At 44.4% G+C, this 27,473-nt stretch overlaps 1 protein-coding gene across 2 annotated transcripts; it reads left to right on the top strand.

Annotated features, from left to right (window-relative positions):
• Positions 1-236: 236 nt before the first annotated feature.
• On the top strand, positions 237-27,109 carry LOC143299356 (uncharacterized). 2 transcript variants are annotated; one of them, XM_076612493.1, is made up of 15 exons: positions 8,968-9,283; positions 10,477-10,584; positions 11,110-11,285; positions 13,143-13,214; positions 14,059-14,211; positions 16,140-16,265; positions 17,890-18,093; positions 18,483-18,646; positions 19,506-19,753; positions 20,502-20,609; positions 21,760-21,857; positions 22,788-22,853; positions 23,689-23,778; positions 24,327-24,397; positions 25,030-27,109. In XM_076612493.1, exons 1-15 carry the CDS (start codon positions 9,070-9,072, stop codon positions 25,157-25,159), a joined length of 2,028 nt encoding a protein of 675 aa, XP_076468608.1. In that variant the 5' UTR covers positions 8,968-9,069; the 3' UTR covers positions 25,160-27,109. The 2 variants fall into 2 exon arrangements, 1 of the variants encoding a protein (XP_076468608.1); XR_013057518.1 differs by lacking the exons at positions 11,110-11,285; positions 13,143-13,214; positions 14,059-14,211; ... (8 more) ...; positions 24,327-24,397; positions 25,030-27,109 and adding exons at positions 237-520; positions 2,057-2,526; positions 5,017-5,453; positions 6,878-7,113 and having other exon boundaries at positions 8,532-9,283.
• The last annotated feature ends 364 nt before the right edge of the window (positions 27,110-27,473 follow it).

Raw genomic sequence — 27,473 nt, forward strand, 5'->3', positions numbered from 1 at the left:
CCTACTAACACCCGTCCCCTCGCCCTTCCCCTCTCCCTTACAAACCTTAACACGGTAATACAGTGCCACAATACTTTACACACGCACATAGCAACAACAAGAACCCTGCAGGACCGATTAAAGACTCGCGCGAGCGAACGGAACCGACGATTATGAAAAGTAATCACGGACAAAATATTTCGGTCGAGACGGAAAGAGATCGGTAGTGACTCGAATAAACCGTATAACGAAGAAACTACTGTTGCTATATGATTTCGCATATAATCATGTATATGAACTGTTGATAAGTCGTACGGTTCTGTGGTGCTTGGCGCTGTGGTGCGGTGTATTACTGGAACGGTTGGGGAGTGTGGAAGCGTGGTGGGAAAGTTTACGTTTGTGCTTACTGACAATACCCTGGGTAGCTTTCTCCGAGTGTGTATGTGTATGTACGTGTGTGCAAGTGTGTGTCGCATGGCGGTCCGGCCAGCGTGGATTTTGTGTTGTCGCCGGGAGGAAGAGGAGGAGAAGTCATGAACCTGTGAGTATGACTTGGGGTGATGTGTTGTATATGTTATATAGCTTTGGGTTTTTTGTTGTTGTTGTTTGTTTCTTCTAGAATTAAGACTGGGATTTCTGTGTTTGTGGGTGGGTACCTGTCAGATAGTGTTTCAGTTTCAGTTTCAGTAGCTCAAGGAGGCGTCACTGCGTTCGGACAAATCCATATACGCTACACCACATCTGCCAAGCAGATGCCTGGCCAGCATCAGATAGTGACAGATACAGAGTGTTTATCTGGTACGTGTCACACACAGACACACACACTCTCACTCTCTTGCACACACACACACACACACACACACACACAGAGTTTGTGTGACAGAGACAAGAGTGTTTACCGGGTATGTGTTACACACAGACACACATAGATACACACACACACACACACACACACAGTGTGTGTGTGTGTGTGTGTGTGCCAGAGAGAGAGAGTGTGTGTGTGTGTGTGACACGTACCAGATAAACACTCTGTATCTGTCACACACAAACACACACACACACACTAACACACAACACACACACACACACAGCACACACACGTGAACATAAACACGTACGCACGCGCTCAGAACGACAGTCGATCGTTGATTGTTGTCATTGTCTTTGGTGGTGGTGGTTTATTGTTCACGGTGTTTTCTTGTTGTTGATCCCGTTGTTGTCGATTGCACACAGTGTGTGCAGTGTTTTATTAACACACCCTGACCAACTCCAAAGACGTTGGTTGAGAGCGGGTGAGTTCCGTGTTGCGTGGCATGTGTAGAACGTTGAATAGATCATGAATTCTTGTTGTGGGGGGGGAGGGGGGTGTAACTGGAGAGACAGCAGCGCAATGAATTGTTTTTGTAGAATTATGCCAGCCGAGAAATGCTTGATTCTGGTTGTTGTTGTTATGGTGATGGTTGTTATTGTAGTGGTAGCTGTTGTTTTTTTGTTGGTTTTGTCCATTTGTTCTTATTGTTGTTGGTTTTTCTTCTTTTTTTTTTCTTGTTCTTCGTCTTATTGTTTTTCTTCTTGTTGTTAGTTATTTTGGTGGTGGTGGTTGTTCTCCTTCTCCTCCTCCTCCTCCTGCTCCTCAACTTCATGACTTTTGTTTTGTTTTTGTTTTTTGTTTTTTTATCGCTGCCAGTGCCTTTCATCTGATCAATACATCCTCACCATCTCTCCCTGATCTCCTTCCCCTCTCCCCTGTCCAACCTTCTCTCCTCCTCCTCCCCCAACCTCCCCCTTCCCCCCAACCACCATGAGGCCATGAAAGACTGCCACTTCCAAATGAAGAGAACTGGGAAGGGATGAGGCAGGTGGGGTGATGGGCTTAGGTTTTGTTGTTGTTGTTTTTGTGTGTGTGTGTGGTTTTGTTTGTTTGTTTTTTTCCCAGAGTTTCGATTTCTTTGTCTGTTTTACGTGCTACTTGATTTCAATTTAAAAAAAAATCTAATATCAAGCAGTATTGATCGACCCAACAAAGCAGCATAAATTTTTCAGTCATTTCATTCTCCTCGCTTTGATGTTTCAACAGGAAGACCGCTCTCTGTCCAAGCTAAGTCTCAGTCCTCGGTGAGACTACACTACCATCCCTCACCACCCTCACCCCCATACACCCACCAACACCCACCACCCCCAACACCCAGCCATGCGACGGTACAGCAGCGGAGACCAGCCTACCACCAGACGGACGGGCAACCACAACAGCTGGCACTACACGAGGGACGAGGAGGAGGGTGGGGACTTCTCTGGTCACTATGACGACCTGAAGAAGGTGCTGGACAGGACGCTGACCCCCCGACTGTCCCGCCTCACCCCGCCCCCCATCCTCCCCCCTCCCTTCTCCTCGGAGGAGGAGGAGACGACGGAGGAGACAGCGGCAGCGTCCAGCGAGGACCCGTCTTCGTCCCTGGAGGGCGACGACCATTTTGACCGAACGATGCCCCAGCTGCGCTCTCTGAGGCTCGGGGAGCGTCCGCTGCCGACTCCGAGAAGCCCGCTGCCGTAGGGTGTTTTTTTTTTGTTTTTTGGGGGGTGGGAGGGGGGGGGGTTGTTGATTTGTTTGTTGGTTTATTTATTTATTCATTCATCATTTATTTATTTATTTATTTATTTATTTATTTATTTATTCGCTTTTGCGTGTGGGAATGGGTTGGAAGAAAGGATGGAGGGAGTAACTTTGTGTGTGTGTGTGTGTGTTTGGGAAGGAAAGAGGGTTGTCACCATTCCTCGTTTTTCCCCCGCCTCTCGTCTCTCGATACCTCTGTGTTTTTTCTCTTCTTTTTGTCTGCAGGGCTTGATTAGGTTTAAGGTTGGTGTTGTGGTGTGATCAGATTGGTGATTGACTGAAAAAGAAATGTATCAAACTTGCTTCTGACATTATTACAGACGAGTTTGATTTTGAAATGCAAGAAAACGGCGAAGAAGAAAGTAAGGGTGGTGGCACAGGACAATCTCATATATATATACAAATTTCATGTGTATTCGTCTTTATATCTGTTAGGAGGTCACTACTTGAATCATCAGTATTGTGTGTTAGGAAGTCACTACTTGAATCATCAGTATTGTGTGTTAGGAGGTCACTACTTGAATCATCAGTATTGTGTGTTAGGAAGTCACTACTTCATTCATCTTCTGTATCTTGTCTTGTTACGGAAATCACAACCTAATTCATTGTATCTGTCTGTAAGGAAGTCACTTCAGAATTGTCTGTGTCTGTAAGGAAGTCACTTCAGAATTCATTGTCTGTGTCTGTTAGGAAGTCCATTCAGAATTCATTGTCTGTGTCTGTTAGGAAGTGACTTCAGAATTCATTGACTGTGTTAGGAAGTGACTTCAGAATTCATTGACTGTGTCTGTTAGGATGTGACTTCAGAATTCATTCCTGTGTTAGGAAGATTCATTGTCTGTGTCTGTTAGGAAGTCAATTCAGAACTCATTGTCTGTGTCTGTTAGGAAGTAAATTCGGAATTCATTGACTGTGTCTGTTTGGAAGTGACTTCAGAATTCATTCCCGTGTTAGGAAGTCAATTCAGAATTCATTGTCTGTGTCTGTTTGGAAGTGACTTCAGAATTCATTCCCGTGTTAGGAAGTCAATTCAGAATTCATTGTCTGTGTCTGTTAGGAAGTCAATTCAGAATTCATTGTCTGTGTCTGTTAGGAAGTCAATTCAGAATTCATTGTCTGTGTCTGTTAGGAAGTAAATTCGGAATTCATTGACTGTGTCTGTTTGGAAGTGACTTCAGAATTCATTCCCGTGTTAGGAAGTCAATTCAGAATTCATTGTCTGTGTCTGTTAGGAAGTCAATTCAGAATTCATTGTCTGTGTCTGTAAGGAAGTCAATTCAGAATTCATTGACTGTGTCTGTTTGGAAGTCACTTCAGAATTCATTGTCTGTGTCTGTTTGGAAGTCAATTCAGAATTCATTGTCTGTGTCTGTTAGGAAGTCAATTCAGAATTCATTGTCTGTGTCTGTTAGGAAGTCAATTCAGAATTCATTGTCTGTGTCTGTAAGGAAGTCAATTCAGAATTCATTGTCTGTGTCTGTTAGGAAGTCAATTCAGAATTCATTGTCTGTGTCTGTTTGGAAGTCACTTCAGAATTCATTGTCTGTGTCTGTTAGGAAGTCAATTCAGAATTCATTGTCTGTGTCTGTAAGGAAGTCAATTCAGAATTCATTGTCTGTGTCTGTTAGGAAGTCAATTCAGAATTCATTGTCTGTGTCTGTAAGGAAGTCAATTCAGAATTCATTGTCTGTGTCTGTAAGGAAGTCAATTCAGAATTCATTGTCTGTGTCTGTAAGGAAGTCAATTCAGAATTCATTGTCTGTGCTTATTAGGAAGTCACTTCAGAATTCATTGTCTGTGTCTGTTAGGAAGTCACTTCAGAATTCATTGTCTGTGTCTGTTAGGAAGTCACTTCAGAATTCATTGTCTGTGTCTGTTAGGAAGTCAGTTCGGAATTCATTGTCTGTGTCTGTTAGGAAGTCAATTCAGAATTCATTGTCTGTGTCTGTTAGGAAGTCAGTTCGGAATTCATTGTCTGTGTCTGTTAGGAAGTCAATTCAGAATTCATTGTCTGTGTCCATCCGGAAGTCACTTCAGAATTCATTGTCTGTGTCTGTTAGGAAGTCAGTTCGGAATTCATTGTCTGTGTCTGTTAGGAAGTCAATTCAGAATTCATTGTCTGTGTCTGTTGGGAAGTCAATTCAGAATTCATTGTCTGTGTCCATCCGGAAGTCACTTCAGAATTCATTGTCTGTGTCTGTTAGGAAGTCAATTCAGAATTCATTGTCTGTGTCTGTTAGGAAGTCAATTCAGAATTCATTGTATCTTAGGGAGATATTTCGTTGTCTCTATCTGTTAAGAAGTCACTTCTGAATTCATCGTCTGTACCTGTTAGGAAGTCACACGTTAAAAATCCATCGTCTCTGTGTGCCTGCGTGGACTTCATCCACTGAACCCATCCTCTGTACGTATGTCTGTCTTGTCAGGAACTCCGACAGCTTTCCGCCCAGTCCTCGAGGCCTGCCCCCCACCCCCAGGTCCTCCCGGCTCAACAGCTACCCCCCCAGCCCCCGCAGTCGCTCCGACAGTCCTCCCAAGCGGGCAACACCCAGAACCACCACACCCAGGCGCCGTGTGTCCCTGAGCCCCCCTAAAACCCCACGAGGAGGAGGTGGAGGAAGAGGAAGAGGGGGCGGTGGTGCTTCGATCCTGGATGACCCCGAAGATCTGGCGGACGGATGGATGTCGTGGAGGTCCGGGTTTCTGCAGGGGTCGCCCAGGACTCCCAGGAGGGGTAGGAAGGGTGTGGGGGAGCAGACGTCGTTCCCCGAGGTGGTGCGGCCCCCCATCCACCTGGACCTCCCGCTCAGTGCGCGCAGTGCCCTGTCCTCCAAGTACATGTTTGATGGAGACCTGGCTGACGGTCAGTGTGGGTGTGTTGGGGTGTGGGAGGAGGGGTGCGGAGCTGTGGGAAAGATGTGTGGGTGTGGGTGAAAGAGAGAATGTGTATGGGGCGGTGTGTGTGTGTGTGGTTGGGGTGGGGGGTGGAGGGGAGAGTGAGAGCGAGCGAGTGTGTGTGTGGTTGGGGTTGTGGGAGAAGGCGTGGGTGTGGGTGAAAGTGTGTGTGGTTGGGGCGGTGTGTGTGTGTGGGGGGGGATGTTGGGGCGGTATATAGGGGGTGGAGAGGAGAGGGAGAGCGAGCGAGTGTTTGTGTGTGTGTTGCTGAGTTAGTGAGCGAGTGAGTGAAGGAATGAATTGTGACTGCCATGTGTTAAGATAATGGGATATAATGATAGAATTATGGTTAGAATGAAAAAAAAAAGTAGGGAGACCGCGGGATTGTGTGTGTGTGTGTGGGGGGGGGGGGGGAGTGGTTGGATTTCGAAATATATCCAGCGGTCGGTGAGTGCGTGCGTGCGCGAGTGAATAAATAAATAGATAAATGAAGGAGTGAATGGCAACTGCCATGTATTCAGGATGAATAGGGTATATACTTGCAATATAGGAAGAAAGCAAGGTATGTGCGCGAATGTGACTGTACCTGTGCCCAGTTAAATGATTTTATTTCCCAGCCAGTTCTGTTTTTTTGTTTGTTTTTTAAAATTTGTTTTACGGGACCGATAATTTTAGGGTTGTGTGTTTTTTTGTTTTTGTTTTTTTTTGTTGTTTTTTTCAGCCCGTGTATGGCACTGTATAGTTAGCGAGGCGAAAACAACAAAAAAGATGAAAGATATTTAGTATTGTACTGTATTATGTTCTTTCGTATTGCGGTATATTACACTTTGGCACAATAGATTTTACCGTGTGTAGTTCAGACAGCTCTCCCCAGGGAGAGAGCTTCGCTACAGTGCAGCGCCACGCTACTTTTTTTTTTTTTTTTTTCATGCTTGCAGATGTATTAGTTTTCCAATCAGAGTGGATTTCTTCAACCCTTCAACCTTTTTTTGTTGCCAAGTGCATGCTGCTACACACTGGTCCTAGGTTGATAGTCTCATCCGATTTACCATAGTGCATACCATCACTCAAGGTCTAACGGAGGGGGGTGGGGGTGGAAGTGGAGCAGGGGGGGAGCAGAAAAAATGCTGTGGGATTCGAACCTTTAAACCCATATTTTCTCACATTCTTAGGCGGACGCGTAACGACTAGGCCACCTCCCCACAAGTCACGACCATCAGTGGTTTGAAAACTCAAACAAAGCGTTACGACTGATACCCACCACACCACAAGTCACGTCCATCAGAAGATTGCAAAAAACAACAACAAAAACAACAACAACAACACACACACACACACACACACACACACACACACACACACACTCACACACACAGAGGGTTGCTGTTCCAGACATATCGGGCAGCCTGGAGAACGGGGTGGCCTACTACTACCCAGACGAGGTGAAGCGGATGGTGTCCATGGCAAGGTCAAGGACGCAGCTGGACAGCGACGAGGACTCGGGGTGGACACGGCGGGAGAAGCTGCTGCTGGTCCTCCTGCTCTTCGCCATCTTCACCGTCGTCGTCCTCTTCCTCGTCGTCTTCCTGGTCGTCAGCGGAGTCCTGGGCACGTCCAACACCACGGAGGTACTTGTGTGTGTGTGTGTGTGTGTGTGTGTGTGTGTGTTGGGGTGGGAGTGGTGGGTGATTGGGTTGGGTTGTGTGTGTGTAGAGGTGCTGTATTGTGTGGGTGGGTGGGGATGTGTGAGTTTGTGTGTGTGTGTTTGGGGTGGGGGGTTAGATGGGCCTGGATGGGATGTGTGTGTGTGGAGGTGCTGTATTGTGTGGGTGGGTGGGGATGTGTGAGTTTGTGTGTGTGTGTTTGGGGTGGGGGGTTGGATGGGCCTGGATGGGATGTGTGTGTGTGGAGGTGCTGTATTGTGTGGGTGGGTGGGGATGTGTGAGTTTGTGTGTGTGTGTGTATGTTGGGGGGGGATAGGCGTGGATCGGACATGTGTGTGTGGAGGTGGTGTATTGTGTGGGTGGATAGACATGTGTGTGTGTGTGTGTTTGGGGTGGGGGGGTGGGATGGGCGTGGATGGGAGGTGTTTGTGTGTGGATGTGCTGTATTGTGTGGGTGGGTGGGTAGGGGTGTGGGTTTGTGTGTGTGGAGGGGAGGGGGTAGGGTGGATTGAATGTGTGTGTGTGAATGTGCTGTATTGGGTGGGTGGGTGGGGGATGTGTTGATGTGTGTGCGCGCGCGCGCACGTGTGTGTGTGTACGTGTGTGGCATTGGGTTGGATTCAAGGTAGGGTAAATCTAACGGTCGGTGATTGTGTGAGCGATTGAATGGTATCTGCCATGCGGTTGAGAAAAACAGAGTATAATATGCTTAAAGAAAAGGACGGACGCGCGGGGGGGTTGAGGGGGTGGATGGTGTGTGTGTGTGTGTGTTTGTGTGTGTGTGTAACTTTGAGCTGAGTTAAGTTGAGGTGAGGTAGGGTATATCCCCCGTGAATTTGCTGGGATGAGGGGGATTGGACTTTCAGGTATCAATAGCATCCTCACCTTCTGCGAAATACTATGCTGGAAATGGCATCTGTTCTCTTGGCATTGGGGAAAGGGGTGGTTGGGTTCGGGAAGAGAAAAGGGACGTGGGAGGGAGGGTTGGGATGGGTTGTGGAGGGAGTGGTTGGGTTGGAGAAGGTCGGGTTAAATTTTGATCACAGGTGGGTATTGGGCGGTTTCGGAGCGCAGGGGTGAGCAAGATCCGTTTGGAATTGCATTAGTTGAACTGGGATGGGCTTGGGCGGAGTCATTTTGGTTTCTCGGTGTTCGCAATAGTGCTTAATGTTCCAATCAGTCTAGCAATCATTTAGTCACTTAAGTCCGTGAGTGTGTCGTTCCAAAAACTGGATTGCTGGTTACAGGTCATTCGGTCATATAATTATGATTCCATTCTTTCATTTTGAAACGTACCATACCCTCGCTCAGAATGTTGAATCAGTTTAATCAGATCAAACCAAGTTCTCCATAATCTCTCTAAATAAAAGACCCTCTTTCAGATTCACAATTACGGCCAGCCATCCTCATCGTCATCCTCCCACCTCACCACAAGGACTCCCCCCTATCTCCCGACTACACCCAGCCTCACCTCTTCCCCCACACTCACCACACCACACCCCTCATCCCCCAACGTCCTCACCAAGAAGCCAGCACCATCCACCACCACCACCACCATCGCCTCTGCCAAGTCATCATCGCCTTTCCCCGATACAGCGACGACAAAGACGACGACGAGTTCGTCAGCAACGACGCCACCCAGAAACGAAGCGACGACGACGAAAACGACGAGGACGATGACGCCGAAGAGTACCATTACCAGGACATCATCATCAGCAACGACATCACCAACGAGAAAGTCGACCAGCGTCAAAGCCACAACACCGACAACAAAAACTACTGTTCGTACAACGCCATCACCTACAACAACGTCTACTACTACTACTACTACTACAACTACTACAACCACCACGACACCGCCACCTACAACTACCTACAACAACGACAACATCTACAACCCCCAAACCCCACACCACGTGCATGACCGAAAAGTGCGCGCTAGTTGGCGCAGCGATCAACGCGTCCTTGACGCAAGCAGCGTCAGCGGCAGTGGCCGTGGACAAGTGTCACAGTTTCTATGACCACGCCTGTGGCAAGAACGAGAAACCCGACGACGTCGGCGACTCCACGTTCTCGAAAGAGTTTTCCCCCTTGTTGAACGCTGTTCTGGAGGATCTGTACCAGATGACGGCGGGTGAGGCTTTTTGTTTCGTTGTTGTTGTTGTGCGTTTGTCAAGGATTAAAAGATAGATTATTTTATTTTGTTGTTGTTGTTTTTTTTGCACGATGTTGTTGTGCATTAATTTTGTCAAATATTACAAGATGCAGAGATTTAAAAGAAATTAAATTCTTGATGACCCCTTTTGGAGTGTAGATGTCGTAATAACAGTACATGTACATTCAATCACACTTTCAGTCCAACAGTGTGAAACGAAACAAGCATACCGCCCCCCCCCCCACACACACACACATACCCCTCCCCTCCAAAACAAAAGAAAAAGACCTACAATATACTATTACTACTACAACCACTGCTACTACTATGTTGAGTGATGGCCTAGAGGTAACGCGTTCGCCTTGGAAGCGAGAGAATCTGAGCGCGCTTGTTCGAATCATGGCTCAGTCGCCAATATTTTCTCCCCCTCCGCTAGACCTTGAGTGGTGGTCTGGACTCTAGTCACTCGGATGAGATGATAAACTGAGGTCCCGTGTGCAGCATGCACTTAGCGCACGTAAAAGAACCCACGGCAACAAAAGGGTCGTTCCTGGCAAAATTCTGCAGAAAAATCCACTTCAATAGGAAAAACAAATAAAACTGCACGCAGGAAAAAATACAAAAAAATGGGTGGCGCTGCAGTATCGCGACGCGCTCTCCCTGGGTAGAGCAGCCCGAATTTCACACAGAGAAATCTGTTGTGATAAAAAGAAATACAAATATAAATACTACTATGTTTCAGATGTAAAGATAAGTTCCGTATCCTTCCCAAGGTTTTTGAATTTACTTTGTGTGCGTGTGTGTATACTTTCCCAAGTTTTATGAATTTACTTTTGTGTGCATGTGTGAAAAACAATATGTTTGGGTGTATGTGTGTGTGTGTGCGTGCGCGCGCGCGAGTGTATGTGTTGTGCATAAACAGAACATTGAGGAAAGCGATCTGCATCACGTGGGTATCACCTGTTCCTTTTGTTATCTGTTCTCTTTGTGCTGTGGTTTGTTTTCTTTTGCTTTACTTCCACAAGCCAGTACAAATGGGTAGATAGACATAGATGACAATATAGATATATGATGTCTTCTCCTCTTCATCTCTGTGAAGGGTCATTGGGGCGCCACACACTATGATTGTGTGTGTGTGTGTGTGTGTGTGTGTGTGTGTGTCCCCCCAACAGACGTGCTGTCACAGCCGATCAGCCCTGTAGCTACAGAGGGGGAGAAAGTGGCCAAGATCCTCTTCGGCACCTGTAAGGCGACCAACACCATCTACGATACGTTGCCTGGTGAGGCAAATCTATCAGTCTATCTGTCCATCTAGGCCTATTTATCTAAGTCTATCGATCGATCTCTATCTATACATCCACGTTTCATGCTATCAGACCTTGCCGCTTTTGGTTTCTCATCTGTGCAGCTGGGGTCCTTTTGGTTGGCTGAATATTGCTTGCTCTCTGTCTCTGTCTCTCTGTGTCTGTCAGTCTCTGTGTGTGTGTGTGTGTGTGTGTGTCTCATTCTGTCTGTCTGTCTGTCTCTGTCTGTCCCCCTTCGTCATTCCCCTTTTTTCTCTCTCTCTCTCTCGCCTCTCTGTCACCTTCTCTTCCCATCTTGTTCTCACTCACTCTCCTCTCTCTTCCGTCTCCATTTCCCCTCTCCCTTTCTCTTTCCCTCTCTCTCCCTCTCTCACAGACTTAGACGTAAATGTTCTTTTTATAAATACGTGCCTCTCTCAAAAGACTACGACTTCCCTCTCCCCCTCTCCCATCCATCCATCCATCCATCTATCCAATCACACCCTTCCCTTCCCCAAACAGCCTTGCAGGAGATGCACACGTTGTTTGCGGCCCTGGGCTTCAACATCAACCTGACGTCACCGCTGACGATCGAGGACATGCAGCTGACGTCATTGGAGCACTATGACGACGGCCCTCTCTTTAGCGTGCGGCGCGTGCCGGTCTTCGACGGGAACAAGTTCACCTACCTGCCTCAGGTGAATTTCTCCACCACTGTTCGTCAGTTTTCACTTTCTCAAGGAGGCGTCACTGCGTTCGGAAAAAAACAACCCACCCATAATTAAAACGCTACACCACATCTGCTGGGCAAAATGCTGGCCTGACCCAGTTGCGAAACCCCAATGCGCTTCTCAGGACCTAAGTGCATGCATATAGTCATTATAGTTGTGTACATGTCGGAGTAGATTTTTTTTTAAAATTATTTTTATTTATTTATTTTACTACAGAAATTTGCAAGAGGACAACACTTAACGTTGCCATGAGTGAGTTTCTTTCAGTGCGGCAAGTGCGTGTTATACACACGGGGGATCTCGGTTTATCGCCTCATCCGAAAGACTAGACGCTCAGTTCGATTTTCCAAACTTTGGAGACAGGGCGAAGTCAGGATTCAGGATTCGAACCCAGACCTTCACCGGGCACTATATTGGCAGATTAGCCAGATTACCTCCCACCTGCCTCAGGTGTATTTCTGAACCGGTGTTGACCAGTGATCAGGGTTGGAGGGGCTTGTTTCGGCATAGTGGTCTCGTTGTTTCCTTGGGGATCGAAGGCACTTTACTCGGGTTGACCTCACTCCACCCAGGTATGAATGGTTATCTGACATCGGAAGGGGAAGGCTATCTAGAAGAGGTGGCAGGAGAGGACTTGGGGGCCACCCACCTTCCTATGCTGAGTCCTAGGCACAGTGGATATGACTTCACTATCCCGGTGGTCGTAAAAGGCTGTGAGACCTTAAAGTTTAATTCAGGTGCGAAATACCTGGCGGCCTCTTTGTCTGTCTGTTACCTGGTTATTTATTTATTTTATTTTATTTTATTTTATTTTTTTATTATTTATTTTATTTTATTTATTTATTTATTTAATTTATTATTATTATTATTTATTTTTATTTATTTTTTCTCAAAGCCTGACAAAGCGCGTTGGGTTACGCTGCTGGTCAGGCATCTGCTTGGCAGATGTGGTGTAGCGTATATGGATTTGACCGAACGCAGTGACGCCTTGAGCTACTGATACTGATACTGGTTTCGGCTCTCTAGGCCAGACCAGTGCGTTGGGTTTATGCAAAAGTCGGGTATCTGTTTCTTTTTGTCTTTAATTTCCTTTCAGCAGATGTGGTGTTGCATATATATGGATCAGTTCGCACGCTCTGGCGACCTCTTGAAATCGATGCAGAAACTTCTTGCTTGTTTCATGTTATCTAGTTGGGTTGTTTTGTTTTTTTATCTAACTTGTGTGTGTATATAGAAAACTTATTTTGCCATGATTTTCATTTGTTTATTGTAAGATTTATTCAGGCCTGTTTGTCTTTTTGAAAGAGGGGAGAAGAAAGGGAGGAAGAAGAGAAAAAAAATGAAAGAACGAACGAACCTGGGAAAAAGAAAAAGATATTTCAGTCTAATATCATCATCTTTGATGAACAGACTATAAATAAATAAACGACCGTAATAAAGATATATGAAAGAGAAAGAGAAAGAAATAGCCAGCAACATAGGAAGGAAGGAAGACTGAATAAAACACAAATCATTATTTTGATAGTGTCTTTGTCGTCAGTTAGTGAAATGTTGCTTGATGAACAACGGTTTTACTGCTTTACAACTACTTTTCCTGTTGCTACCATTGTGCTGCTGCTGCTACTACTACTACTACTACTGTTACTACTACTACTATTGTTACTACTAATTTTATTCCTTCTACTCCTCCTCCACCTCCTCTGCCTCCTGTTGCTGGTGAACTACTCTTACTGTTGCTGCTGTTACCTTTTCTGCCGACATTCTAATGCTGCTGCTACTACTGCTGCTGCTGCTGCTGCTAATGATTTTTTTCTTTCATTTCAGATTTCTCCCCCAAGACTGGTGCTGAAGCCATCCCTCTACGACCCTTCTTCCCAGAGCATTCGGGTCATACAGGTAGGGGTGGGTGTGGGTGTGTGCGTGTGAGTGTGCGCGCGTGGGTGCGTGTGTACGCTTAGTGTGTGGGGTGGGGGGTGGGGTAAGGGGGGCTGCGTGTTTACAGTGTGTGCGTGTGTGTGTGTGTGTGTGTGCAGTTCTGGTCTGTAACGTCTGTGTATGTCATTGGTGGCTAGATCATTCGCAGAAGCAGTGCTTGTTGTTAGAATTTGAGGGTGTGACTTTTCTGCTGTTGTTTGGTTGTGGTGATGCTTCGGGGATTTATCGAGGGGGTCTTGTTCAGCTAAGTCGGTGTGTGTCGTGTGTCACGCCTTAGTCGACAAGTCAGTCAGTCGGTTATCAGACGATAATCCGGTAAGGTTTCGTTTATTCTCACCTTGTTTCTGTGCCAGTCTCTGTTATCTGTTCCTGTCTGTCAGTCTTTTGTCTCTTCCCCTCTCTCTCTCCCTCTCTTCCCCCCCCCCCCCACCCCCCACTCTCTCTCTGCCTTTCTATTTTCCTATCTCTTTGCACCCCCCATCTCTCTCCTCCCCTCTCTTTCTCCCTCCCTTCATTTCTCCCCTCCCTCTCTGTCCCCCTCCCCCTCCCTTTCTCGCTATATTCTCTCTCAGTGCGTCAAGTCTCTCTCTCTCTCTCTCTCTCTCTCTCTCTCTCTCACACACACACACACACACATACACAAACAAAAACAAAAAAAACAAAAAACAAACAAAAACAAACATATGTCAAGTATTTTTTTCTTGGATGTTTTCAACTAGTCAAATACATTCTTCATCTGCTCTCTCTCTCTCTCTCTGTGTGTGTGTGTGTGTGTGTGTGTGTGTGTCTTGGCGGTACTGCACAGGAGACGGAAAAGGCCTATTTGATGACGTTGAGAAACATCCTGTTTTCCTTCTTCACCCTCAACCTCAGGGGTAGTAGCCCTCCTCCGGACCTTAACGAGAAAATAGAGGCGCGCATGTGGGACGTCCTGAACTTCGAGAAACAACTGAAACAGGTAAGGAGATGCCGTTTTTTTCTGTTTTTTTCTTTCTTTGTGGTTTCAGTTGTGTGCAAGTGAGAGCACCTTTTTTTTTTGTAGTGATATGCATGCAGCAATCGATTTATATTATATTATATTATATTATATATTATATTATATTACTGTAGTTTCAGTTTCATGCAAGTCCATAGAGCCCATCTACCCTTTTCTGTTTCCTTTTCTTTTCTTTCTTTTTTTTTCCCCTGCGATCATTTTTAAAGTGCTCTGCATGTAACATTCTTCTGTGGAAAAAAAAGCAGCAAACGAACAGATAAGTAGAGACAAAAATACTAATTTAGGCAGAACCTTTAGTGTGTTTTCCAAGTTAGTGATGGACAATTAATTCGCGTTTTTTAAACTTTTGTTGATTTGGGTTCATTTACGTGCGCTAAGTACATACTGCACACGAGACATCGGTTTATCGTCTCATCCGGAAGACTAGCACCCATGGCAGCACTAAAGGTTTGGTGGAGGGGAGGATTAAAAAACAACAACAACAACAACAAAAAGAAAAAAAAACCAAAAAAAAACCACGGTCCTTTCTGGGACTTGAAACCGTGCACACTCGCTTCTTTAAGAGGCGCTTTACCACGAGGCCACCGCGCCACACGGAGGGCAGGAATTGGTGGCAAGGCATGCGCGTGTACGGTGAGGGTCCAGAGACAGGTGTGTGGTTTAGTGGTGGAATGGAGTAGGTGTCGGTTGGTAGACGTGTGGCTGGTAGATGTGTAGAGTGATGGCCTGGAGGTAACGCGTTCGCATAGGAAGCGAGAGAATCGCTGGTTCGAATCACACCGGCAGTCGCCAGTATTTTCCCCCCTCCCCCTCCACTAGTAGACCTTGAGTGGTGGTTTGGACGCTCGTCATTCGGATGAGACGATGAACCAACCGATGTCCCCCGTGTGCAATATGCATTTAGCGCACGTAAAAAAAAAGCCACGGCAAAGAAAATGTTTGTCCCTGGCGAAATTATGTAGAAAAATCCACTTCCGTAAGTAAAAAACAACAACAAAAAACACCTACAGCCAGGAAAACAAGGGTAGCGCTGTCAGTGTAGCGACGCGCTCTCTCCATGGGGAGAGCAGCCTGAATTTCAGAGAAAATCTCTTGTGAAAAAAAAGTTAAACATTACTATATATGTAAAATGGTGGTAGCAAACTTGTCAGCTTGTGGCCCCGTGGTTCCAATCCTGCCTGACGACACAAAAGAGTAATATAACACAAAAGAGTAATACAATACAATGCACGTTGGATGGTGGTAGTAAACCTGTCAGCCTGTGGCACCATGGTTCCGATCCAGCCTGACGACACAAAAGAATAATACAACACGATGTACCGTTGAATGGTGGTAGTAAACTTGTCAGCTTGTAGCCCCCTGGTTCAGATTCTGCCTGAAGACACGGCGGACACAGAGAAAATGTTGTAACAAAAAAAAAAGAGTAACACAACACAATGTACCGTTGAATGGTGGTAAACTTGTCAGCCTGTGGCCCCGTGGTTCCAATCCTGCCTGACGACACAAAAGAGTAATACAATACAATGCACGTTAGATGGTGGTAGTGAACTTGTCAGCTTGTGGCCCCGTGGTTCAGATCCTGCCTGATGACACAAAAGAGTACTTCAACACAATGTACCGTTGAATGGTGGTAGTGAACTTGTCAGCCTGTGGCCCCGTGGTTCCGATCCTGCCTGACGACACAAAGAGTAATACAATACAATGCACGTTAGATGGTGGTAGCAAACTTGTCAGCTTGTGGCCCCGTGGTTCCGATCCTGCCTGACGACACAAATCTAATATCATCATCTTAGATGAACAGACTATAAATAAATAAACGAAACTTATACAACACGATGTACCGTTGAATGGTGGTAGTAAACTTGTCAGCCTGTGGCCCCGTGGTTCAGATCCTACCTGACGACACGGCGGACTGGACACGGCTGAACGCGGAGACGATGACGGTGGGTCGTGTGGAGCAGTTCACCCCCTCCCTGTCCTGGGCCAGCATGCTGAACAAACGTTCTGCCGACCGGGTGAGGGTCTCTGTGTCTCTGTCTATACTCTGTCTGTCTCTCTATTAGGCTGTAATTGAGATGTAATTAATTTATGCTCCGATGCTTTTATTATTATTATTTAGTATTGTGTAGTGTAGTGTAGACCCTATTCAGGGCGTTGACTGGATGTAAAAAAAAATTTTTTAAAGCACACCAGTGCTTATCTGTTGTCCTCGAAAATAAAGAATTTTTTCTCTCTGTCTGTCGCTCTGTCTGTCTGTCTGTCTGTCTGTCTGTCTCTGTCTCTGTCTCTGTCTCTCTCTCTCTCTCTCTCTCTCTCTCTCTCTCTCTCTCTCTCTCTCTCTCTCTGCTGTTAGTTGTGCAAATCGATTGATTTCGTTTTGGATTTGGTTTTCATCAATATTACCACTACTGATACATGGTATTTGTATTATGAAGCCCGATGTCATTAGGGCTGTAAAGCTATTGATTACAGCCATTGACATTAAAGCGTTCAGTGTTCTGTTTGTCTGTCTGTCTGTCTGTCTCTGTCTCTCTCTCTCTCTTATTCCATCCGATATAAGGATGAAAAGAAATCTTAACTTACAGCACACGAAGGCTAAATACGGGCAGTAGTTTGTCTTTTTATCCCCACTACCCGACAAAATGAATAAATTAAGCGAAATCGATACATGTAAAACTTAAACTGTAATATTTGAAATAATGAAATGATCTTCAATATAAAATTGTGTGTTCTCTTTTTTCCCCTTGTCGTTTTCACATGTTACACATGTTGTATGTCAAAAAAGAAAAGAAAAAAAAGAAGAAGAAAAAAAAAAACCCTCAGAAAAACAGTAGATGACTGATTCACCCGAAAAGCATTCGAGGAACTTAACATGCAGTGGCTTGACACTGTGGCTGTCGAAGTGGTTAATGTCCACATTCTCAACAATCCGGATATCAGCAGTAACAACAATAAAAAGTTTCACCCGAATGATCCATTCGAAAAGCATTCGAGGAACTTGCACTGAATGGCTTAACACCGGCCCTCCACGTTGTTATTGTCCATATTCTCACACCCTGGAGATTAGCAACAACAACAAAAAGGTCACCCAGAAGTCTCGCCTACACTTCTTTCTTTCCCCCCGCCCCCTCCCCCATCCCCCTCTCGCCTAAATAAATAGATGATACATTCGAAACACATTCGAAGAACTTAACATTGAATGGCTGGTGAATGTCCACATTCTCAACACTGCGGACATTAGCAACAACAACAACGTCAACAACAACAAAAGGTCACCCAGAAGTCGCACTTTTCTTCCTCCCTCCCCCCTCCTTCCCCCAGGTACGTGTGTACATTGAATGGCTTGACACTGTGGCCCTCAAAGTGGTTAACGTCCATATTCTCACACTCGGGATATATGCACGCACACGCACACACACACACACACACACACACACACACACTGTCACACTCACACACACACACACACACACACACACACACACACACACACACTCACTCACTCACTCACTCACACTGTCACACACACACACACACACACATACACATATACATACACACATATATATATATATATTCAGAAGTCTCACCTTATCACCTTTCTTCTTCCTTCCCCCTTCCCCCCCTCTCTCCCTACAGGTACGTGTGTACTACAAGGACTACCTGGAGACCCTGGACATCCTGCTGCAGCGGTCTGAGGACGACGTGGTCAAGACGTACATCTTCTACCACGTGCTGTTCCGCAAGGGCTGGCCTTTGGTGCCCAGGTCGCTCCGGGAGGTCATGATGACCTTCCTTGAGGTGGACGTTCCCCTGGACTACTCTGACACTGGCTGTGCTAAGGTTTGTGAGTGTGTGTGTGTGTGTGTGTGGAGGGGGAGCAGCTGGGGGGGGTGAGTGCAAGGCGGGTGTTTGCGTGTGGGGTCCAGGACATGAAGACCTTCCTTGAAGTGGACGTTCCCCAGAACTACTCTGATGCTGGCTGTGCATAGGTTTGTGAGTGCGTGTGTGGGGTGGGGTGGAAGGTGGGTGTTTGCGTGTCGGGGATGGGGTGGGGGGGGCAGGGTCCAGGTCATGATAACCTTGAGGTGGATGTTCCCCAGAGCTACTCTGACGCTGGCTGTACTAATGTGTGTGTTTGAGGGTGGGGTGGGGGTGTGCGTATATGCTTGTGTGCATGCGTCTGTGTAATGCACTAGTGTTTACTTAATACACGTGCGTGTACCTTGCAGATAACATTCGATGTAGCTTTCCCGGATGCCGTTCAGCTGCTGAAGTCGAACGCAGTGGAGACATTCATGGTCGAAGAGAACTTCAGTGAAGAGTTGGTTCACAACCTAACAGTGACACTGGACTCGGTGTTGACAGACCTCGGTTGGCTGACGGAACTAACAAGGTGAAGTTTGTATGTCGTAAGATTGCTGTCTGTCCATGAATGTATACGCATTATTATTTTGTTCTTTTGCATTTGCCCTCGATACAAAAATCCTGTGAACGGTGTCTCAGTCTGCTGGGAATCTTACACTGGCTCAGATTGGTTTGTTTCTGCTGTTAATGGTACGATTCTGTCAAGTATGTAACTGGAGGGAGAGTGTATAGAAACATTGCAATATGATTCTTCTTATTTTTAAGAAAGAAGATTGACTGCACCATGCATGACGTTTTCGCTGGACATTTCACAGTATAACATTAAGATCTATAGGAGCCATTTCTTGTTGGATTTTTTTTTATGTAACCAGCCAACTTATCTAGAAAAGAACCCCTTGTCGATCCTGTGTGTGTTTGTATTGGGGGGGGGGGGGGGCGGGAGGGAGGTGGGGTGTGTGATGTATGTGAGAGAGAGAGAGAGAGAGCTCTGAAATGTTCAGTGAATAGGCCTCAGACCCATGTCATTGAGGGTGGTTACAAGGTCATAGTCAAAACAGAATGATAGTTTCTTTGTGTGAGTGAGAGAGAGAGGGGGGGAGTGGGGGGGGAGAGGAGAGAGAGAGAGAGATTTAACTCACTCAGTACGGCCAGTCCTCTCTTCTCCTCTACACAGACCCCTCGGATGTCCAGTGGGTGTCTGAATGACCCAACCTTTAGCTTCCGTCGTCAGAATTTTGGTATTCTTTGTCAACATTCACGTCTTCAGTATAAGAGCCTTCCGCTTGCAATATTTTGATGATGGTAATTGGGGTGAAACGCTGTTAACGTCGTCTCTTTCGCCGTTTGTATGGAGCGAGTTAACCCCCAGAAATTATTTCTTTCCCCAGGAACTTTCTGGCCAGCAAAATGTCCCTCCTGGCCACGTCGGGTCCGGAGCTGGGTGTCCGGAAAGAGACGGTCAATCCGGAATTCCGGAGCAACGTGAGCGCCACGCAGTCTTTCCTGAGCAACGCCCTGCAGAGGCGGCGCTCCCTGGTGGCCATGGAGAGAACTCTGGACGAGAGGAAAGTGGATCGGCCCGACGAAGTCCGTCTCCAGTTCAGTCCCTTGTACAGTGTGGACACCGACACGTTATGTGAGTTCTCTTTGTGTCTGACAATAATGACAACAATACAAGTAATGGTTTATTCAGTTTTTACAGGCCATCTTGCCCATATGAACAGGAAAAATGCTTGAAGTTAGCAAAAAGATGTAGGTGAGTGAAAAAAGTTTTCACCGCTAAAATCACGTGCTTTTCAAAAGACACATGTAGTTCCATGTGACAACACTTAATTATATTTAACAGTAGTCGTAATGTTAATTTACTTTCACTTGCTAAGTTTTAAACATTCATTAATGTATGCTGAACTTTAAAAGTCAGTTTAGCTGACATGTTGGTACGTAGTAACTGTACTTTAAAATAAATCTGATGGAAATCGATAAATAGTAAAGGGGTAACGAGTGTGGCAGATTTCCATTGTACATTGATACATTTGTTCTTGTTATGAAATACTGATGCAGACTTCTTTCTATGCCTGATAGCAGTTCCCTGTGTGTGTGTGTGTGTGTGTGTGTTTCCACACAGGAATTTTCTTGTTCTGAACGTGTGTGTTTCACACCTGGTATGTATGTATATTTTTGTTTTTGGGTTGTTGTTTTTTCAAACGGGAATAATATGTGTGCATAGATTTCAGTCATGGTGTATACGAGTTTCAGTGAGAATTGTTCGATGTAGTGTAGTAAGTTTGCTTCAGACCTGATGATGTGTGCTGTGTGCGTTTCAGACCTGATGATGTGTGCTGTGTGCGTTTCAGACCTGATGATGTGTGCTGTGTGCGTTTCAGACCTGCCTCTGGCTTTCATTCATCTGGGCACCTGGCTGAAAGACAGTGCGGAACTTCTACCTCTCTATCAATACATTGCTGCCAGAAGTATCCTGTCTGGCCTTCTCCGTACGTGTGTACCTTTCTTTTTTTTTAAATTTTATTTCATAGCTCAGCCGAACATGTTTTTCCCAACAATTTATATTCAAAGAAGAGCAGAATTTAATAGACATTGTACTTTGGGAGCTGACGGAATAGAATGTTTTGAACATTGACCATTCAACATGAAAATAACATAGGCAGAGCAATAAATATTCAACGACGCACAGATTCCATGAAAAAGAGAAAGCTTAGTCTGCGAACGTGTTCTTTGATCTCGTGTTTTTTGTGTGTTTAGGTTTTTGTTTTTGTTTTTTTAATGAAATCGATTGTGTTCCTCCCTCAACTAAAAAGTGGATAAAATGGGGTTGGCTGTAATGTCCACTGATGGCTCCTGTGACGTTTCTTTGTTTTTCTTCTTTCCTGTGACAGTGACCACTGGCGATTGCTGTGACGTTCTTTTTTTTGTTCCCTCCTGTCTGGTCATCGTTAAGGCTGTGGAACTTTTGATCACACAGATGTTCTGTGCCCCCCTGCGCAATGAGTCACAAGAAAATTAATACGCTTTCTTCTTTGCTATCCCATTCTCAAGAGAATATTCCAGGAGAAATCATTCTTCCGAAATTTTGTTGTCCAGTCTTGAGAAAAATATTCCAGAGAGAAAAATAAAGTAAGTCATAAAATGACTACAGACAGCCTATCGCTGTTTTATGAGAATGTTTACGTCAGTTTACTCGGTACTGTGACCCGTAGCGTGCGTTTGTACGGCTTGGTTTTGTTATACAGTTATGTTCACATAGCCCTTCCTAAGTGGCTGTGGCCTTTGATGATAATTATATTGATAACTGTCCGTGCCCTCCCCCCGCCCCCCCCCACACACACACACACCGCCTCCCATCCCCCTACCTTCCTTCTTTTTTTTCTTTTTTTTTTTTGTTTTGATCTATTACTTTGCTTTCTTTTTCATTTTTTTTTTCTTATGCTTGATATTTGCGGGGTTTTTTGTTTGGTTGGTATTTTTTATGTCCAGGGCTGGGTGGAAAAAAGCATGTGTACTTGCTCATCTCATTACCCTGGTGAAATAGAATTTCGTTTCGTTTCGTTTCGTTTCCGTGTCCGATTTCCTGTCTCTCTTTGTTAGTTTTTTTTCATTCTTCAACCCTTTTGTTTTCTGTGGCAGACCCAGAAACTAGGAACTCTTGGACCGATCCCTCGGTGCTGTCTCTACAGGAGAGAATCACCTGTATGTCTGACAACGTCACCCCCACGCTATCCTCTGTAAGTGAGAGAGAGAGAGAGTGTGTGTGTGTGTGAGAGAGAGAGAGAGAACTCAGAACTTTTTTTTATTTAAGATTTTGGGCATGGCCCATTCTTCCAACCTGTCCTTGCTAATCTACATCAGTTACAATAGCACACATATATTAAATGAAAAGGGGAGAAAGACAGAATTTAAAAAAAAAAGTCCTGCAGAAAAAATATGATAAAGAACAGACACACACACACACAGATTGACAAAAGGACGAGGGAGGGAGAGAGAGATGTCAGTATCGACGATCGGATGACTAAAGCCACATTGTTATCATCAAGTCCACCTTCGACAGTTGTAATTAATAGTTAAATGACTACCGTGAGAGAGAGAGAGAGTGTGTGTGTGTGAAAGACACACACACACACACACACACACATTTAATGCCACTGGCAGATACCCTTTTGGCAAGGGGGTTACAATACATACTGATACAGTGCCGATAAACATAGGCACAAACTTTTGGCTCCAATTGAAACGCGTTTCCAAAAGCCGATGAACATGCACAATAACACACAGACGCGCTAGCACATAACCACTCGCGGACCCACGCGCATACACACAAACACAAAATTAATATCCTCCCATACTTCTCATGGTTAATTCACACTTTTAAGAACAACGTCCAGCAACTAATAAAATCATGATTTTCGGTCACTTACCCCAAATTCCTATCGATTGAGAGAGAGAGAGAGAATGGGGACTGATGTGTTGGGGGTTAGAATGGTGGAGTATCAGCACGATTCGTGAATGATTATGAAAGGTTTCAAACTGAATTCAGTCTTATGCACATCTCTTCGGACGTTTTCATGTGTCATGTTGATTTTGTGTCAAAAACATGATTTCATTGTTATTTTTGCATTTGATTTTTTTTTCTTTTCTTTTCTTTTTTTTTTTTTCAGAACGTGGACCCAGATCATTTGACAAACTTGATCACAGCGGCTGCCACACTGCAACTCATCAACAAGGTAAGTAACCGCAAGTTGCTATCGCGGTAGGTAATCACATAGTTTTTTCCCTTGTCACGCATGGCAACAGAAATTGTTCCGGAATATATCGTTTTGTTGTTTTTTCACATGCGTATTAGTTCTTGCCATCTAACGATGAACTTGAAGCCGTTTGTTGACAATTTTGGTCGAATATGACTGTCATGGCAGAGTGAGGGCCTAGAGGTAACGCGTCCGCCTAGGAAGCGAGAGAATCTGAGCGCGCTGGTTCGAATCACGGCTCAGCCACTGATATTTTCTACCCCTCCACTAGACCTTGAGTGGTGGTCTGGACGCTAGTCATTCGAATCAGACGATAAACCGAGGTTCCGTGTGCAGCATGCACTTAACGCACGTAAAAGAACCCATGGCAACAAAAGGGTTATTCCTGGCAAAATTCTGTTGAAAAATTCACTTCGATAGAAAAAAACTAATAAAATTGCACGCAGGGAGAAAAAAAAAAATGTGGCGCTGTAGTGTAGTGACGCGCTCTCCCTGGGGAGAGCAGCCCGAATTTCACACAGAGTAATTTGTTGTGATAAAAACAAATACAAATACGTGTTCATATAGAGTACTTCTTCTGGCAGGCGGTGCTGGTGAATCATCAGCTTTGTCGTCGATTTCCTTTGTCTCACTGTTCCCTAATCCCCCAAAAACAAAGTGTGTTAAAAGAAAAAAGAAGAGAAAGAAATTAGTCATGAGCTAGAGAAAGAATTGTAATGAGAGAGAGAGAGAAGGGAGGGGGCGAGGGAGGGGAGGGTTATTCCGGAGTGCAGATAAGAACACAGTGGGAATATCATTCATTTTTCTGTTTCAGGACGAAACCAGTGCTTCAAAAGAGCAGCTAACACTGGGAAGCAACACTTTCGCTGACAAAAAGCAGTTCCGTTTCTACCTCCTGGCACAGGTAAAAACGTGCTGTCATATACTTACACACACGCGTGCGCATACATACATACGCCTATACATAATTGTAGGTCTTCGTAAGTTGATGGCGATTGCGCTCTTTTTGTGAGGTTAACTCTGTGTGTGTGTGAGAGAGAGAGAGAGAGAGAGAGAGAGAGAGAGAGAGATGCTGTCTCTTTTTCACCGGAGATGGAGTGTGTTCTTCACTGATCATGTGGCTTGAAACTGTTCCGATTTTACATGCTGGGACAGCTTCAGATCTTGGAAACAGCTTCATAATTTCGAAACAGCTAAAATGATACAAAATGACAAATAGTCATAAACACGTATACAAAGTTGTGGTGGTGGATCATCACTTGATGCCAGTGGATTTTTTTTTTCTTGGGTGAGTAATAAGCGTGCGTATTCATGTACTCTCAGTGCTTGTGTAAATTAAACAAACGACGATGATGATGATGTGCACTCAATATGCTACTTGTGAAAATGTTTCTCAGTGGTGTTCAAATTAAGTTATGGTTTACCTAAACCAGTGTTTATTTTCTGTTGTAGGCGTACTGCTCAGGTGATGTGTTCAAAGAGCTTGGAGAACTTGCTCCAGGGAAACCCAAAGCAGAAGTCGAGTAAGTGCAGATGAAGAAGAAAGAAAATTATTCCAAAAGTTTGTTTTTGATTTAACAATCGCACACAGAAAAACTGGTAATCACACACTGGAAAACACCAGACTACCTTGTATGTGCTGTTTTCATGTCAATATGTAAGAATGAGAGCATGTGCGTATGCGCGTGGTCATGTATGTAGTACTGTCGAGCATGTTGGCATAAACGCGTATATGCCTGTAAAAGTTCATGACTAACAGTTCACACACTCAAACGCCCATAATACATGACTCAGTTAAGTTCAAAAGAAATGCTCCATACACATTTACAACTCTTTAGTGATGAAATTGTGTACTTTCGATTTCTGGTAAGGGTTTTTGGATTATACTTCTTGCAAATGGTCAGCGATAAAAGAAAGACCGAATCATTTCCACATAGCGTTCAGCTCCCCCCAGCCCCAACTTCCAAACCCCCTCCTCCCCCCACCCCCTCCAAAAAAAAACAAAATTTCCACATTCCTTGACCCTGGGAACATCAAAGCTTTCCATTTGTGTGTGTAATGAAAACTTAGGTAATAAAAAAAAGTATGTTTTTTGTGGTGGGTGGGGGTTCGTTGAAATGCACATCGTGCTTAGATGTAACCCGTGTCCCCACAGGTTGAACTTTGCCATCGCCAATGACAACCTGTTCGGTATGGCCTTCGGCTGTGAGCCAGGACTGCCCATGGCTGGCATAAGCACCTGCAGCCTCTGGGACGAGGACTCTTTCTTCGACTACAACTCCTAAGGCAGCTTCAAAGATGGGGGAGGGGAGGATGTGGGAGGGGAGAGAAAGATTTGAGTGATTGTGAGCCTGTATCGGTTGTGAACATTTGTGATTTTGCCCGGGAAAAAAGTCAACAGGCATGATGATGCCTCTACAGACAAAAAGGCAGACGAATGGACAACTTTGTTTTTATTTCAGTGAATGATTTTAGTCTGTGTTGACAAGCTCATTATAAAGAACCATTTACTCTGGTTGGTGCCGTCTTTTGGCATTTTACTTGTGGAGGTAGGACCGAAGGTTTTGTTTAGAATTTGTATACCTGATGTGCTGGCATTTTTATTTATGGGGGTAGGAATGAATGTTCTGTTTTTGAAAACTTGTGCTGGCTTTTTAAAAAATTTATTTATACTTTATTGCTTGTGGGGGTTGGACCGAAAGTTCTGATTAGAATTTGTATACTTGATGTGCAAGCATTTTTTTTTTACTTGTGGGGGTAGGAACGGAAAAATGTTAGATTTTGGTAATTGTCTTGCAACACCCCCAAAATATTGGGGGCCGGACTCTTGTGGGATGGCACGAACAAACCTCCAGTTTGGAGAAAGGCTGATGCCGTCCTTTTTCAATTTTTTTTTTGCTGTTCATCTATATAATAAAAATACTGGGGAAAAAATCATCCCTTCTACCTCTCTGACGTCCACCCCTCTCTCTCTCTTCCTCCGACAGATCACCACCAAGACTCGTATTCAAGATATCAATGAGTTGAGATACTATCTCATGCATGAATTGGACCACAAAGCTAGCGATTCTATAAATCATAAGTCCTTCATAAAGGGCCATCATCCCTTTTTATGCAAATACAAAAAATGCTAATAAAACATTTACTGCTCATGCAGGACTTAAATTAATGAATCAATACACACAGCTTCAAGCAATAATAAACAAAACCACATCATTTCAATGACAGGAAGATTTTAAGCAGAGACTGAAAACTTGCAACAAAGAAAGCCCTATGGAAACTTTCCATCCTGTAAATATTTTTTTTTAAATCATCATTAAAAAAAAAAAAATAATCATCTTTAATAACCTTTCAGTGTCTGAAACAGAATATGGTCCACACACTTGAATCAATACATTTTTTTTTTTCAATTTCTGAATAACAAAATAAAAAAATAAAGTTTCTTGATTGAGACAGTTCTACTTTTTGTGCTAGCCTCCAAAACAATGCTATCTGTTCTGGCGTGATCACAGGGGGAGATTATTCACCTCGTTTTTGTTCATTACTAAATAATGGTGATAATAATATTACAACTGCTGCTACTAAGAATATCAATAATGATATTAACAACAAAATTCATAATCATTTCATTATAGTTATAATACTAACAGTGTACTCATATAGACCTTTCCAACCTCTAAAAGCACTTCAACAATAACAGGTCAGTCACAAACACACCACACACATACGCAGTCAGGCACACCAGCACGAACATCCATGACTACAGACATGGAATGGAGTGCGTTCATTCCGTGGATGCTGCTTGAATGAGGATACAGTTTTAGAATTGTTATTTAAAATATATATATATATATATATTTTTTTTTTTTTCAAAAAAGGAAAAAGAAGACATCCCAAACCCACAGCTGTTTCTGATAAAACAGTTCAAAATATTTTGAGAAAAAAAAAGGTTCAGCTGCTCATAACCTAACGATATTCATGACTGAGAAGACAAAAAAGGAAAGGAAAAAAAAAAAAGAGAGAGAGAGAGAGAGAAACACAGAAGAGAAATAACTGGATAGATGAACTTTCCCTGAATGACCTGTGATGCTGGCAATATCTAATAATAATAATGGATATTTACATAGCACATTTCTCCAGAAATACTGCTCAAAGCACTTTAGATTTTGTTCTGCACTCCCTGCCTCCCCATCAATACTCTTCTCAACCCCAACACACTCACACACACGGAAACACATGAAAAAAAAAAACAAAAAAACAATACAAAACAACAACAACAACAAAGAAAAAACCACCTCACTCAATTGGACATTGGAAACCACCCACCCACCTAGGACGTCCTCCAGAAAATGCATCCCTGCAACACGCACTCAGGCACACGAACGCACAACACTCACCAACACCCCGCCACGCACACACGGCAAACAACCTCCCCACACCAAAACATGCACCCAAAACCAGATCACACCAAGATTTAAAAAAATAAAAAATAAACTAAATAAAAAAAATGCTGTTACTGCTGTTGGAAATGATGTGTTTTCAGATAAGGCTTAAACGATTTCAGTGAGAGAGAATGACGCAAATTTTCTGGTAATTTGT

Source organism: Babylonia areolata, chromosome 25 (assembly GCF_041734735.1).
Source record: "Babylonia areolata isolate BAREFJ2019XMU chromosome 25, ASM4173473v1, whole genome shotgun sequence".
In the NCBI taxonomy this organism is placed as follows: domain Eukaryota; kingdom Metazoa; phylum Mollusca; class Gastropoda; order Neogastropoda; family Buccinidae; genus Babylonia; species Babylonia areolata.